General features: G+C 44.9%; 1 protein-coding gene across 1 annotated transcript; it reads right to left on the bottom strand.

Annotated features, from left to right (window-relative positions):
• Positions 1-512: 512 nt before the first annotated feature.
• Positions 513-14,872, bottom strand: ZNF425 (zinc finger protein 425). The gene is made up of 4 exons (XM_055335150.1): positions 14,770-14,872; positions 13,425-13,551; positions 9,701-9,856; positions 513-5,714 (listed from the first exon to the last, which is right to left on the bottom strand). Exons 1-4 carry the CDS (start codon positions 14,785-14,787, stop codon positions 3,715-3,717), a joined length of 2,301 nt encoding a protein of 766 aa, XP_055191125.1. The 5' UTR covers positions 14,788-14,872; the 3' UTR covers positions 513-3,714.
• Positions 14,873-15,420: the final 548 nt, after the last annotated feature.

The following is a 15,420-nucleotide window of genomic DNA, read 5'->3' as shown; positions in this document are numbered from 1 at the left end:
GTCTATCACCCAGAGGATGGGTATCTTGTGGGGGTTTTTCCCCATACTCTACAAACTAGTAGCAAAAGTAATGAACTATAGCTAAAAACAGCATACACGAATAGCATTAATATAATGTTGAATAAAAACGCATGTTGCAGATTACATACAGTATGGTACCTCTTACAGAAACTTTAGAACATATAAAATAGCACTAGATATTTAGAAGTAATATATAGGAAAAGCATACTGATGTACAGAAACAAATACTCAATGGAATAGTAATCTGTGGGAGCTGGGATGGGGAAGGAGTGAGGAGGAGATCAAAACCAAGGCTATACAGGTGCTCTGCCTGTACAGATGACCCCCAATTTGTGATGGTACCACTTAGGATTTCTCAACTTTACGGTGGTGTGAAAGCACTATACATTCAGTAGAAACTATTCTTTGACCTTTTCCTGGGCTGGTGATATGCTGGAGGATCCTCTCTCTTGATGCTGGAGAGCTACAGTTCCCAATCAACCCTGCATTCATAAGGGACAAAACCCAATACTCTTACAACCATTGGTACCCACACCGCCATTGTTTGTCACTTTCCATACAATATTCAATACATTACATGAGATAGTCAACACTTTATTATAAACTAGAGATAGTCAACACTTAATTATAAACTAGACTTGTGTTTGGTGGTTTGCCCAATTGTAGGTTAATGAAGTGCCTTGAGTACATTCAAGGTTGGCTGGGTTAAGCTATGATGCTCAGTAGGTTTAGGTGTTTCAAACAATATTTTCAACTTACGATAAGTTTACTGGGATGTAACCCCAATCTAAGCTACAGATCTGTACTGCTAATGACATTACTGAGCCAAGGGCTCACAGGTGAACATTCTTTACACTTTCTGAGTATCTTTAACATTGCAAGATACATTTAAATAAATTAAGTCATCATTGAGTTTTGCTATCTCATGGGGAAAGACACAGGCTATAAAAACACAATGTCAAAACAGTAATTTTTAAAAATTTATTCGAGAGAGAGAGAGAGGCACAGAGACACAGGAGAAGCAGGCTCCATGCAGGGAGCCTGAGATGGGACTTGATCCTGGGTCTCCAGGATCACAGCCTGGGCCAAAAGCGGCGCTAAACCGCTGAGCCACCCAGCCTGCCCTTATAATACTATTAACAGAGGAAAGTATGAAGCACTACAAGAGCACCAGGGAAGTTATCAGTTAGCTATCTCCAGAGGAAAGGTTCACTGAAAACTGCCTTTGGGGGGCACCTGGGTGGCTCAATGTTTGAGCACCTGCCTTTGACTCAGGTCGTGATCCTAGGGTCTTGGGATTGAGTCCTGCATCAGGCTCCTTGTCAGCCTGCTTCTCCCTCTGCCTATGTCTCTGCCTCTCTCTGTGTGTCTCTCATGAATAAATAAATAAATGTTTGAAAAAAATCGGGAACTTCTAAAAATATTTTAAGATTTTATTTATTTACTCATGAGACACACAGAGGGGCAAAGACATAGGCAGAGGGAGAAGCAGGCTCCCTGCAAGGAGCCCAATGTGGGACTCGATCCGGAATCCCGGAATCGTGCCCTGGGCCAATGAAAGATGCCCAACCACTGAGCCACCCAGGCGTCCCACTGAAAATATTTTTTGAGAATAACATTAGAATTGCATTTTAGGAGAAGCACTCTGTTACAAGAATGATAAATGCACTGCAGGAAAAACTGTTAATAAGAACACTGTCAAAATTTTTTTAAGTTGGCTCAAGTTAGTGGTGATAGCAGAGATAAAGAAGGGCATTTGTTTGGGAGGAATTTGGGAGACAAGTTGGGTACAAGAAAACCTAGATCATTATCAGATTTACAGCTTTGGAGATTGGTTAGTATAACTTTAGAGGTGGGAAATACAAGAGAGTGTAAGGAAGAGGTACAGAGTGAGGAGTCTTATTCTGGGCATTTTGTGTTTGAGATGCCTGTGGAAGCCAGAAATATTCAGGAGAAAGTTGACTATGGATATGGATTTGTAGATTTGAAGTTATCAGCACCTAAGAGATAACAGGTGAGGGTAGCAAGAGAGAGATGGGCAGACACATACAGCTAGCTGTTGGTTTTGGCAGTGGGGGGTGGTGCTTCTTCCCCATTCTTGGTATTTTCTTCCATTTGGGAAAGCACAGCACAGCACTCCCAATCTCTGTACTTCCTCATTCACTTTGCTCAAGTCTAGTGTAGATCACCAGGTTCTCCAATATTTAGTTAAGGCTAAATGAGGTCATAGGATCAGTGTCCTAATAAGCGGAAGAAACACCAGAGATCACCCACCCCCACTTTGTACCCAGGGGAAAGGTCATATGAGGACCAGGGAAGCCAGTTCTCATCAGACACCAACCCTGCTGGCACCTTGGTCTTAGACTTGTAGCCTTTAGAACTGTAAGAAAATAAGTCTCTGTGGCTTAAGCTCCACAGTCTGTAGCATTTTGTTAGGGCAGCCTGAGCTAATACACCCATAATGTAAGAAACTTTTATCACAGGAAGCTTTATTACAAGACGGAGAAGAGAAAAGTTTAAAAGAAAAGCTCTAACTCCAATTTCACAGGATGACCAGAATGCTTTCAGTTTTCTTTCTTCCAGTTTCTCTGCTCACTAGATGAAATGTTCTAAAACTTTCCAAACAATTTCACTTGAAAAGATCGTCACTCAGTACACCTGGGGAGGGTCCCCAGGGCCTGCATTTTCAACATGTATCCCAGGCAAAGGCATGGAGTTGTCCTGAGGTACGCTGGTGAAGAGAGAGGCCAGCCAAGGTTGACATGCAGCCCACAGGTACCCTGGCACAGGTTAGGGAAAGTTTTTCTTGCACAAAAGCACCACTGACTCACCAAGAGGCTTGTTCCCACAGGAACATACCAACTGGACATGGCACCTTTCCTATCTGTATAAACACTGATTAGTAGGGCAGCCTTGGTTCCAGCTGGTCATCCGTGACCACCATGTACAACAAAAATGGAAAACTTATATAGGCCCCAAAATTCCCTAAGGAAGCAAATCTACACATTTTTGTAGGAATGATGTTAAAAGATTGACAGCCCGAGAGACAGGGGAAAGTTTGCTAGAACAGGCTGGAAAAATTCACCTTACAATGACAGATTAAGCCACAGAACAAAAAAATAGGAGTGATGCCGTGGACCAGCAATAGTTTTTCCTTTGGATTTTACCTAAGAGACTCCAACATTAAGGCAAGTATGTTTCTTGGAGAACTGACATACACTATTGAAAACGCGGGGGGTTACAAATCATTGCTTGTTACTCACCATGGTGGATTTTTAGGTGATTTAAATTAACTCAGAGGGAAATGACAGTTATTGCATCGTTGTTAACAGAGGAGATGGGAGACGACGTTTATTTTTGGCAACAGAGAGAAATTCTCCTGAGACACCGATGTTCTCTCAGCATGTGAGAGAAAACGAAAATTTGCTCTGAGAGAAAACTGATAATGTAAACGAAAATCTAAATAAGGAGGCCTGGTAACGGGAAGCAGAAGGAAAATGTTCCTTCCGTGATGGGCAGCTCTTGCCCGTGGGAATCACAGAGGGGAGATGCCTCTTCCTGGAGGCGTCTGGATTATTTGGAACCTTTGTGCACCCTGCCTGCTTGTGCATGTGGCCGGCGTATCGGAAGCCGGAGTTTTGTGAATTCTTCATCCAGCTTACGCCATGGATCCGAAAGAAGGGCTAGCTCGACCTAAAAGCTGTCGCTGCTTCCTTTCCTCACAGAGAGGTTTGACCTAGACACCGAAGGGTCTTCCCTGGCATGCGCCGCGATGTGAGTGTGGAGTGCCCCCATGTATGTAAAGCTCCTTCCGCACTCATCACAAGAGAAAGGCCTCTCCCCTCTGTGACGGTGCAGGTGGGTCTTCAGGCTTCTCTTCTGGAGGAAGCCCTTGCCACATTCGGAGCACCTGAAGGGCTTCTCTCCACTGTGCGTGTGCAGATGGACCTTCAAACTCCCCCTTATGCAGTAGCTCTTGTCGCACTCCGGGCACTGGAAGGGCTTCTCACCGCTATGGACACGAATGTGTTCCATGAGCCTGTACTGCTGAGTGAAACTTTTACCACATTTGACACAGGAGAATGGCTTTTTGTCGCTGTGCTGGAGCAGGTGGCTCTTCAAATTCCCTTTGAGACGGAAACTTTTATTGCATTCGGGACACCGGAAGGGTTTCTCCCCACTGTGGATTCTCTCATGTTCCGTGAGCTGAGACTGCTGAGTGTAGGTCTTACCGCACTCACTGCAGGCAAAGGGCCTCTCACCGCTGTGTACCCGCTGGTGGAACTTCATGGAGGCCTTCCAGAAGAAGCTCTTGTCACATTCGGGACACTGGAAAGGCTCCTCCCCGCTGTGAAGTCTCCTGTGCTCGGTGAGGTGCGAGTGTCGGCTGAAGCTCCGGCTGCACTCGGAACAGGAGAACGGCTTCTCTTTGGTGTGGACCTTGAGGTGCTCTGTGAGCCGCGACTGCCGGGGAAAGGTCTTCGTGCACTCGCCACACGAGAACTCCTTCTGCCTGCTGTGGACTCGGCCGTGCCGGGCGAGCTTCGAGGGCCGGGTGAACCTCTTGCCACACTCGGCACAGGAGAAGGGCTTCTCCTCACTATGTAAACGCTGGTGGGCCTTCATGGCGTTCTTCCAAGAGAAGCTCCTGTCACACTGCGGACACTGGAAGGGCTTCTTCCCGCTGTGCTGGAAGAGATGGGCTTTTAGGCTTCTCTTTAGGCGGAAACTTTTCTTACACTCAGGGCACTGGAAGGGCTTCTCTCCCGTATGAACTCTGATATGTTCAGTGAGTTTTGTCTTGTGTGTGAATTGCCTCCCACACTGGTCACAAGAAAACGGCTTTTCTCCACTGTGTATCCTCTGGTGGGCCTCCACGGCAGCCTTCTGAGAGAAGCTTCTGCCACATTCTGGACAATGGAAGGGCTTCTTCCCACTGTGCTGGCAAAGGTGGGCCTTCAAACTGCTCTGCAGGCGGAAGCTTCTGTTGCACTCTGGACACTGGAAAGGCTTCTCCCCGGTGTGCACCCTGAGGTGCTTAGTGAGCCTGCACTGCTGGATGAAATCCTTGCCACACTGCTCGCAGGAAAATAGTTTCTCCCTTTTGTGCAAACACAGATGCTTCCTCAGAGTGGCTTTACACTGGAAGGTCTTGTCACATTCAGGGCATGGCAAGGGCCGCTGCCCCATGTGAACAAGCCGGTGGTGAGTGATCAGGCTGCATTTGAGATAGTAGCTCTTCTCGCACTTACCACACTGGAAACGCTTCTTCTTACACAGGATCATCCGGTTCCACCTGAGTTCAGAGTTTCCTCTGGATTTATTTTTGTACTTTAAGTATTTACAGGGCGGGCTCTTGGAGTGGTTTCTTGTGTGCTTGACCAAGTCGCTCTTTAGCTTAAAGAACTTTCTACAGACAAAGCAGGAATAAAATCTTGGTCCTGGGGGAATTTCCAAGTGACTGGGGGTACCTATCACCTTATGCCATGGATTGTTCTTATCCTGATTAGATGCTCTGAGGTCGAAGTTTTTATGTATAATCCCCATTTCCCGACGACTTGGATGCTGTAAGGTGGCTCTTTGATCTGGTAAGATCTTTCCTTCCTCCCCTGGTAAGGTAGCACACAAACCCTGCTTTAGGAGACCATCTAAATGGCCTTCTTCCTCTTTTGCCCCAAGAGTTCCTTGGTCACCTGGAGAGAAAAAAAGAAGACCCACCCTTACCAGTAATGTGTCTGTGCAATGATGGGGTCAAGAATTGTCTTTGTATCTTTAATAGCACCAAAAAAAGAATCTCATTGATTTTGATGACTTTTGTGCATCTGCCTAACACAGGTAAATTATATTTAAGTTTTACTTTGATATGCAAATCTGCCCATTATGTTGTGAAAAAATGGCTTAGTGTGGGGGAAAAAATTGCAGGCTAATTTATCTTGTGAACGAACTTATGGATGACCCCCAGAGGGTAAGCAGAAGTTGAAAGAAAATAAAAATGAATTAGTCTGGCCAGACCCAGTGGCTCAAAGGTTTAGTGCCGCCTCCGGCTGGAGGTGTGATCCTAAATACCCAGGATCGAGTCCCATGTCAGGTTCCCCGCAGGGATCCTGCTTCCCCCCCTGCCTGTGTCTCTGCCTCTCTCTCTCTCTCTCTGTGTCTCATGAATAAATTTTTTTTTAAAAAATGAATTAGTCTGGGAATATGAACATTCTATTCTATTTCCTTAAATGTGTGACATAAATTGCACCATATTTAAGTATGAAGGCTTTGGATCAGGGATCCTTGGGTGGCTCAGCGGTTTAGTCCCTGCCATCAGCTCAGGGCATGATCCTGGGGTCCCAGAATCCGGTCCCACATCAGGCGCCCTGCAGGGAATCTGCTTCTCCCCCTGCCTGTGTCTCTGCCTCTCTCTGTGTGTCTCTCATAAATAATGAATAAAATCTTTTTTTAAATTTATTTTTATTGGAGTTCAATTTGCCAACATATAGCATAACATCCAGTGCTCATCCCATCAAGTGCCCCCCTCAGTGCCCGTCACACAGTCACCCCAACCCCCCACCCACCTCCCTTCCACTACCCCTTGTTCGTTTCCCAGAGTTAGGAGTCTTTCATGTTCTGTCACATAAATGAATAAAATCTTTTAAAAAAGAAGGCTTTGCTGGGGGTTTACCCCAAAGATACAGATGCGGTGAAATGCCGAGACACCTGCACCCCAATGTTTCTAGCAGCAATGTCCACAATAGCCAAACTGTGGAAGGAGCCTCGGTGTCCATCGAAAGATGAATGGATAAAGAAGATGTGGTCTATGTATACAATGGAATATTACTCAGCCATTAGAAACGACAAATACCCACCATTTGCTTCGACGTGGAGGGACCTGAAGGGTATTATGCTGAGTGAAATAAGTCAATCGGAAAAGGACAAACATTATATGGTCTCATTCATTTGGGGAATATAAAAATTAGTGAAAGGGAATAAAGGGAAAGGAGAGAAAATGAGTGAAAATATCAGTGAGGGTGACAAAACATGAGAGACACCTAACTCTGGGAAATGAACAAGGGGTAGTGGAAGGGGAGGTGGGCGGGGGTTGGGGTGACTGGGTGATGGGCACTGAGGGGGGCCCTTGGTGGGATGAGCACTGGGTGTTATGCTATATGTTGGCTAATTGAACTCCAATAAAAAAAATTAAAAATAAATAAACAAACAAAAAGGCGGCTTTGGATCATATACTTGCCCCTTCTACCACAGATTTCAGGAAAAGGTTTCTGGAAGCAATGCTAATAGAAAGTATCTTTCTAAAAAAAAAAAAAGTATCTTTCTTATGAATGTCAAATGGCAATTTACTAAATTCACAAAGAATACTATGGAGATAATTCCCTTTCCCAAGAAACTGCATTTTAAGAAAGGCATTAATATAAGTATAGTCACTGTTGTTCCCAAAGTAAAACCATGATGACAGGAAACTGAGTTAGCTCCTTATTCTCACCCACAAAAACTGGAGAGGACAATTCCAGAAGCTTGCCTTAGCCTCTGTATTTCAGAACTGCTTTTTCTCCCACCTGTTGAACTGGGCCTAAGGGCCCTCCTTTTTAAGTCTCTTAACACAGGAAGAAACATCACCTGTCAGGAAGGGTAGGCCTTCCCCCAGAGGAGAATCTGATTAGGCTCTGAGGTCATGTTTTGTTTTGTTTGTTTTTGTTTTAAGATTTTATTTATTTATTCATGTAAGGCATAGAGAGAGGCAGAGACAAAGAGGGAGAAGCAGACTCCCCACAGGGAACCTGATGCAAGACTCGATCCCAGGACCCCAGGATCGCACCCTGAGCCAAAGGCAGGTGCCCAACCGCTGAGCCATCCAGGTGTCCCTGCTCTGAGGTCATCTTAACAACAATATAGATTTATGTTTCCAACCAAGTGATATCATTTAGTAAGTTCGTGTTTCATGGCTGATGTCTCAATTATACTTACCTATCTCTTTGAATCCTATTTCTTATCACTTACTAATTATTCCAGGCAGAACAGTTGTGATTATTGGGAAAGTACCACCAGGCACACAAGGCTAGTCACTAAAGTTGTTCATTCTTTGGTACTCAGAAACCTCTCTAGGTCCTCCCTTTCTACGGGATGAAGTCACATATCCACGTTGGCATTCCTAGCCTCAGATAATCTGCCATTAATTTGTTTCCTCTTCTCCATCTCCCATACTATCTCAAGAATAACATTCAGCTATACATTTTCTAAATACAATGGGCCTGTTCCCACCTCTGAGCCTCAATTCATGTACAACCCATGATGATCTTCTCTAACCAAATCTGCCTATTCTTTGCTATTTTAATCCTAATTCCTTAGGAGCACCTGGGGGGCTCAGTCCTTTGGGCATCTGCCTCTGGGCTCAGGTCATGATCTCAGGGTCCTGGCATTGAGCCCCGCATTGGGCTCCCTGCTCAGCGGGGAGCCGGTTTCTCCCTCTCCTGCCCTGCTCGTGCTCTCTGTCTCCATCAAATAAATAAATAAATAAATAAATAAATAAATAAATAAATAAATCCTTTTTTTAAAAAAAATACATAAACAAATCTTAATTCCTTAAAAGTCCTCCTGGGAAACTACTATTTCTACTCCACTCATTCTCCTCTAAATATCTATAGATATTTATATCTATACTACTACCACTGCCACTTATTATTTTATTAAATTGCATACAGTTTTATTTATTTATTTATTTTTTTACAGTCCTGTTTTATAGATGACTAGTCCCACAGTTCAATATAATCGACTAACTTAACTGCCGTGTCAAGTCAGTAAGACAATAAACTCCTACAGGAGAATATATATACATCTAGATATATAGATATCTCCATCCACCCCCTAGCCTAAGTAATAACTAACCGTCCTATGAACATAGGGCTCAAATATTCGTTAGATGAATGAAATAAGAGGCGGTGGCAATGAAATGAAGTCCTTGGGAATTCTTTTATTCTTTTGATGGACCTAGCCATACATCCTGAGTCCAAATCCCCTCCTCTTCAGGAGAATCCTTTAACTTCCAGGAACTTAGAAGATCTCCATTTAATAAAACATTAGCATAATCTGAAAAATGACACTTTCCCTAAGTATTAAAGCATCTCCAATGTTTTTCTTATGATACAAGCAATTTAAAAAGAAATTCTTTAAAAAAAATTAATTAAATAAAATAAAAAGGAATTCTTCAAAAGGAATTAAAAGAAATGAACACCCACGTTCTAAAAATCTGTACGATAAAAAATAATCATTATAATACCAAATTGGACAGTTTTCCATTTCTCTTTTTTTTTTTTTTTTTTAGTTTTCCATTTCTCCATACTCAAATGGACACAACACTGTGACAGAGAAGGCAGTTTGCTCCTCAGGACTTCACAAGTGGGTCCTTTACTTGCTCTTTTACAGGTAATTCTTTCCAGGGTTTTGTTTTGTTTTGTTTCCTGAAACATACACAACATCCCTCTTTATAAAAATAATATTCAAAAAAAATAATAATAATAATATTCTTTTTTTTTTAATTAATACAGTCCTAAATTTGCTTCCCACTTGACTAAAAAAACCTAACATCCTCCATCAAAATAATGCTTCTTATTCACTATGTCCAGCTGACCATCCAGATTCAGGAAAATGAAATCAGTTATGACCCTAAATCCATCATACTCACCAAAATACAGCAACTTTCCAGTCCCCTGCAAGTCCCACTGCTCATCAGTAGAAGGGCTACATGCCATTCTTTTCTCTAAGGGTCCCTGGTCTCTGATTAACAGCATTCTCCCTTGTTCTATCCAGATGATCAGATCTGGCTTGGAAAAAACACGACCTACAAAGAGAGTCCACATAGATTCAGTTTGGGTTTACCTGAGTACTTCACTAAATGTGATTTTTCACAGTTAACTTTGATTCCTGAAGATAGGACATCAAAGTTAAGTTAAAAAAAATTGAGGGCAGGGCAGCTGGGGTGGCTCAGCGGTTTGGCGCCGCCTTCAGCCCAAGGCGTGATCCTGGAGACCCGGGATCGAGTCCCACATCGGGCTCCCTGCATGGAGCCTGCTTCTCCCTCTGCCTGTGTCTCTGCCTCTCTCTTTCCCTGTGTCTCTCATGAATAAATAAATAAAATCTTAAAAAAAAAAAAAAAGTCTTGTTGTGAAAGGAAAACTATCAGTAATAGATTATTTAAAAAAAAAAAAAATTTGAGGGCAGCCCGGGTGGCTCAGCAGTTTAGCACCACCTTCAGCCCGGGGCATGATCCTGGGGACCCGGGATTGAGTCCCCCATGGGGCTCCCTGCATGGGACCTGCTTCTCCTCGGCCTGTGTCTCTGTCTCTCTCTCTCTCTCTCTCTGTCTCTCATGAATAAATAAAATAAATTTTAAAAAATTGAAACCTGTGAAATTACATGAATGAACAGATATAGCCTAACCAAGACTGTTTGCTTAAATGTCCTCTGCAAGAGGCAGCCCAGGTTTAGCTTAAATGTTTGCTTAAATGTCCTCTGCAAGGGGCAGCTCAGGGTCTAGCACCGCCTTCAGCCCAGGGTGTGATCCTGGAGACCCGGGATCGAGTCCCATGTCAGGCTCCCTGCACAGAGCCTGCTCCTCCCTCTGCCTGTGTCTCTGCCTCTCTCTCTCTGTGTCTCTCATGAATAAATAAAATCTTTTTTAAAAATGTCCTCTGCAATATTTTTCATAATTAAAGGAAACAGAGAAGGGGCACCTGGGTGGCTCAGTCAGTTAAGCATCTGCTAAGGGCAGCCCCGGTGGCTCAGCGGTTTAGCGCTGCCTGCAGCCCAGGGCCTGATCCTGGAGACCTGGGATCGAGTCCCACATCAGGCTCTCTGCATGGAGCCTGCTTCTCCCTCTGCCTGTGTCTCTGCCTCTCCCTCTCTCTCTCTCTGTGTGTGTGTGTGTGTGTCTCTATGAATAAATAAATAAATACATCTTTTTTTTTAAATAAATACATCTTTAAAAAAAAAGCATCTGCTAAGTATCACCAGCATCATGAGGTCATGATCTCAGGGTCATGAGATCGAGCCTGTGACCCCTTGTGTCAGGATCTGTACAGGGCATGGAGCCTGCTTAAGATTTCTCTTCTCAAAAAAGATTTCTCTTCTCTCGCTCTGTCCCTCCCAGTTATTGCTCTTAAGAAAAGTAATCTGGCAGGGACCTGAAGTGCTTGTTAAAAACGTAGATTCATGGACCTGAGGCTGGACCTGCTAAATCCTAATCTCTGGGGCTGATACCTGGATGTCCTATAAAAAAAAATTCGTCTGTAAATAATGCCCTTTGGGTTTTACCATGTGGGAAAATCAGACTGGATTTTTCCAGTCTAGCTGTGGACACTAGCTGTGATAACGCCAAACTCAACAATGGATCAGCGCATGGCTCTAGTTTCTGGTGTACCTTACTGGCCTCAGACTGCTTAGCTTGACCTCCAAATGCTGAGGTGTCCCAGTGCTCTATCCTATCTACATATTCTCCCTAGATGATGCTGTGTAGCCCTGAGGTTTAAAACACCAGATTTGTGGGCTGCCCAGGTAGCTCAGTTGGTTAAGCAGCTGCTTTAAGCTCAGTCCATGATCCCAGGGTTCTGGGATCAAGCCCCTCATAAGGCTCACTGCTCAGTGAGGAGTCGGCTTCTCCCTCTACTCACAGTTCACCCTGCCTGTGCCCTGTCAAATAAATAAATAAAATCTTAAAAAACAAAACAGCAGATTTGTGAATCCAGTTCTGATCTTCACTTGGAATTCAGTCTCACATGCCTAATTATACATATTTCCATATAAATGTCAAATAAGCATCTCCAATCCTTTGTCATGTCAGTAAATAAAACCATTTCCTTCAACATACTTAAGTCAAAAATCTGGGAATTGATTCTTCTTTTACCTTGAGGCTCCACATCCAATCCACTAGCAAAATCTGGGATGTTACCTCCAGAAGACATCCAGATCTTGTTTATTTCTATTTTTATTACTAACTACCTGGTTCAGCTGCCATAAAGCCTCACCGGCACTGCTAAGGTTCTTGGCTGGTGTCTCTCCCTTCATTGCTGTGCACTACCATTCATTCTCCATATAGCAACCCAAGTAATTAATTGTTAAAACTAATTTTGACATATTACTCCTACGTAAATCCTCTCATCATCTTCCTTTTGTGTAGAATAAAATCCTAGAGGCCATTCCTCTTCTGGTACCACTGTCTCCTTCTCCTAGAGTTCTACACATGTGTTACAGTAGTCTTCCCGTGGCTCCCACCACACACTGACACACTGACCTCTTGTATTACAACCCTTGAACTTCTGCACAAGTCCTTCCTCTGCTTAGAATTCTCATCCCCCTGATTTCATACAATTGACTCATCTTGTCCTTCATATCGCAGATGGGAGAAGTTATAAACCCCAAAGGAGGAAGACAATGCCACAGGCTATACTGAGATCACTCATTAAAGTGATAACAGTAGATAGAAATGGCTTTAATGATACAAGAATGAATTAGAGCAAGTGGGATAAACAGCAAGGTGTATCTCCTCAAATTTCTCTTCAAGTCGGCCCTGAGTATTTCTCTGAGATACCTAAATGTCCCATTCCACTGCTCCTTCTCCCTCTACCAGGGAACTTTCATCCCAGTTCTTATAAAAATAGAAAATTCATCTCATTTAGGCAACATAAGTAGGCATCAAAGTATCACTTAAAAAATAAAAGAGTACATTTTTAAAAAAAAAGACAGATTATTTAGTAATTCAGGGCACCTAAAGTGGCTCAGTGGTTGAGAGTCTGCCTTTGGCTCAAGTTGTGACCTCAGGGTCCTGGTTTTTGTTTTGTTTTTTTTTTTAAGATTTTATTTATTTATTTATTCATGAGAAACACAGAGAGAGAGAGAGGCAGAGACACAGGCAGAGGGAGAAGCAGGCTCCATGAAGAGAGCCCGACATGGGACTCGATCCAGGGTCTCCAGGATCACGCCCTGGGCTAAAGGTGGCACTAAACCGCTGAGCCATGGGGGCTGCCCAGGGTCCTGGGATTGAGTCCTGTATCAGGCACCCTGCAGGGAGCCTGCTTCCCATCTGCCGGTGTCTCTGCCTCTCTCTCTCTCTGTTTCTCATGAATAAATAAATAAAATCTTTTTTTTTTTTTAATGTCATTTAGTAATTCTAACTGGGAGAAACAAGAGAAGGTTTGGGTGAAAAAGACTGCAGAGTTACTAAGAGTGAGGAGTGCAGATACCACTACATAAAAAAGGACAAGTTAAATATTCCCAGACTGTAACAGGAAGGACATATTCTGAGTGTAAATTAGGCACAGAATCACGTTCAACCAGTCAATATGTAACACAGAGCAGAAAGCCTATTGGTACTAGGTTGGTTCCCCAAAGGGTTCCTTTGAAGCCCATCTTACCCAGGGAATCAAGAGTCTCATAATTGTTCTTCATCACTTGCTGATACATTTCCTTCTGCCACTTCTCCAGGATCTCCCACTCTTGCTCAGAAAAATATAAGGCCACATCATCAAATGTCATCGTTACCTGGAATCACAAACAGCACATACATATTTTTTCACTTTCAAGCTACTGTCTTTGAACATCTATGTTCTTAAGAGTAAAAAAAACAAAAAACAAAAAACAAAACAAACAAAAAAAAAAACTATAAAGTCTCGTTCTCTCTGGATGATGCCATGAAGGATGTTAATTAAGGGGTCACAGAAGTCTACTGGACCCACATAGTGAATGAATGACGGGGAGACCTTTGAGCACATACACCATCTGGAGGGGGATCCTCTACTTAGCAGCAACCAATTATTGCTATGCGAGACTTTCAAAAAACCTTATTTTGAAATAATTGTGGACTCATAGGAAGTTGCAAAGATGGTACAGTACAGAAAGCTTCCCTGTATCCTGAACCTATTGGGGGAGGGGGGATGAGCAGCAGAAGGGAAGAAAATGCATTCCACTAGTAAGATTATTAGAAATGAAATTTCAGTAAAGTAGAAGGAAAACTTGCATACGTAGGCAGATTATACTTCATTGAATTTAACAGTTTCCCGGATTAAGCTCAGGATACGCCTTTTAAACTCTAAAACCAGTGTTCAAATTTTCCATTAATAACCCCAACTGGGGGATCCCTGGGTGGCGCAGCGGTTTGGCGCCTGCCTTTGGCCAGGGCGCGATCCTGGGGACCCAGGATCGAGTCCCACGTCGGGCCCCCGGTGCATGGAGCCTGCTTCTCCCTCTGCCTGTGTCTCTGCCTCTCTCTCTCTCTCTCTCTCTGTGACTATCATAAATTAAAAAATAATAATAATAATAATAACCCCAACTGGTTTCAAGTTTTCTCTCACTTCCTGGAGGGAGCAATCTCCAGTTCCTCCCATTTCCAGTCTTCCTTCCCCTAACTTTTTTCATCGTTTATACAGACGAGCTCCTCCGAGGCTACATTCACCAGCAGAGCGCAGAAGAGAAATTTGGGTGTTCAAAGGCCCCGACACTGGGAGGGAACGGCCGGTGACCCGGGAGCCCGAGAGCCCGAGAGCCCGAGCAAGACCCTGGATTTCTCCAGGTGGCCCCTCTCAGCGGCTCAACCGCAGAATCAGTCGAGCACCTAAACCGCGCCTCCACCCGCCCGGGGCTCAGAGCCCATCCCGGATCACGGGCATCCCCGCGCTGCCTCGCTCCCCGATTCGGACCCCACGCCAAACCGCGACACGGACGAATCGCGATAAGGCCCGCATCCCCCAGGGTCCCTCTTACCGGAACCGCCTCGGCCATGGCCCTTCGCGCCCCCGCTGGGCTCCCGCCCGGGGAAACCGAACCCCGATCCCCAGGGCGGCCGGCACCTCCCCTGCCGCGCGTCCTCCCGCACCCCCCAGCCCCGCAGGCCCCGCCCCCGCGCGGGGCACCCTGGGACTCGATCGCGGCCCCGCCCCACAGCGCCCCCTGCGCCCCGGAGGAGCTGCTTGGGTCGCCGCAGCCGCCTAGGCTTGCCTTCCTGCACCTGCAGCGACAGCGAGGTGGGCGGTGGGTCCTCGCGCTCTGCGGGAGTCTCCAAACCAGGAAGACCCAGACCCAGAAACGCTGAAAGGCGCTGGAGACAGGGAGAGCGAGAGGATTAGTTCCAACCCGAAGGGGTCCCCAACCCAGGATAGGATCTTCTGTGAGGCTATCCCGGGGGCAAAGCGAGGGAGGGGAGCCGGCCAAGGGGGTCAAGGAGCAGGTCCCTGCCGCGGGCACTGGGGAGTCTGTCTCGCCGGGCACTCAGAGTCTGCAGAACCCCGCTCAGAATCCTCCCGCCAGGGGCCGGGATTCATCCACCAAATCCTGCCCTTCTACACTGAGGTCACTTCTGGTCTTCCTCGGATGCAGGCAGAGTTGATGTTTAACTGCAGGTTTTTGTAGATACAT

Source organism: Nyctereutes procyonoides, unplaced genomic scaffold (assembly GCF_905146905.1).
Source record: "Nyctereutes procyonoides isolate TBG_1078 unplaced genomic scaffold, NYPRO_anot_genome, whole genome shotgun sequence".
NCBI lineage: Eukaryota > Metazoa > Chordata > Mammalia > Carnivora > Canidae > Nyctereutes > Nyctereutes procyonoides.
Note: the sequence above shows the minus strand (reverse complement) of the source record. Positions and strands in the feature narration are given on the sequence as shown.

Coding starts and splice junctions, on each gene's coding strand:
- ZNF425 (XM_055335150.1), bottom strand. Junction 9,857..13,424: donor TGAGACTCTTGATTCCCTGG/GTAAGATGGGCT, acceptor CTCTCTTTGTAG/GTCGTGTTTTTTCCAAGCCA. Junction 5,715..9,700: donor TGGAAAGTTGCTGTATTTTG/GTGAGTATGATG, acceptor TTTTCTCTCCAG/GTGACCAAGGAACTCTTGGG.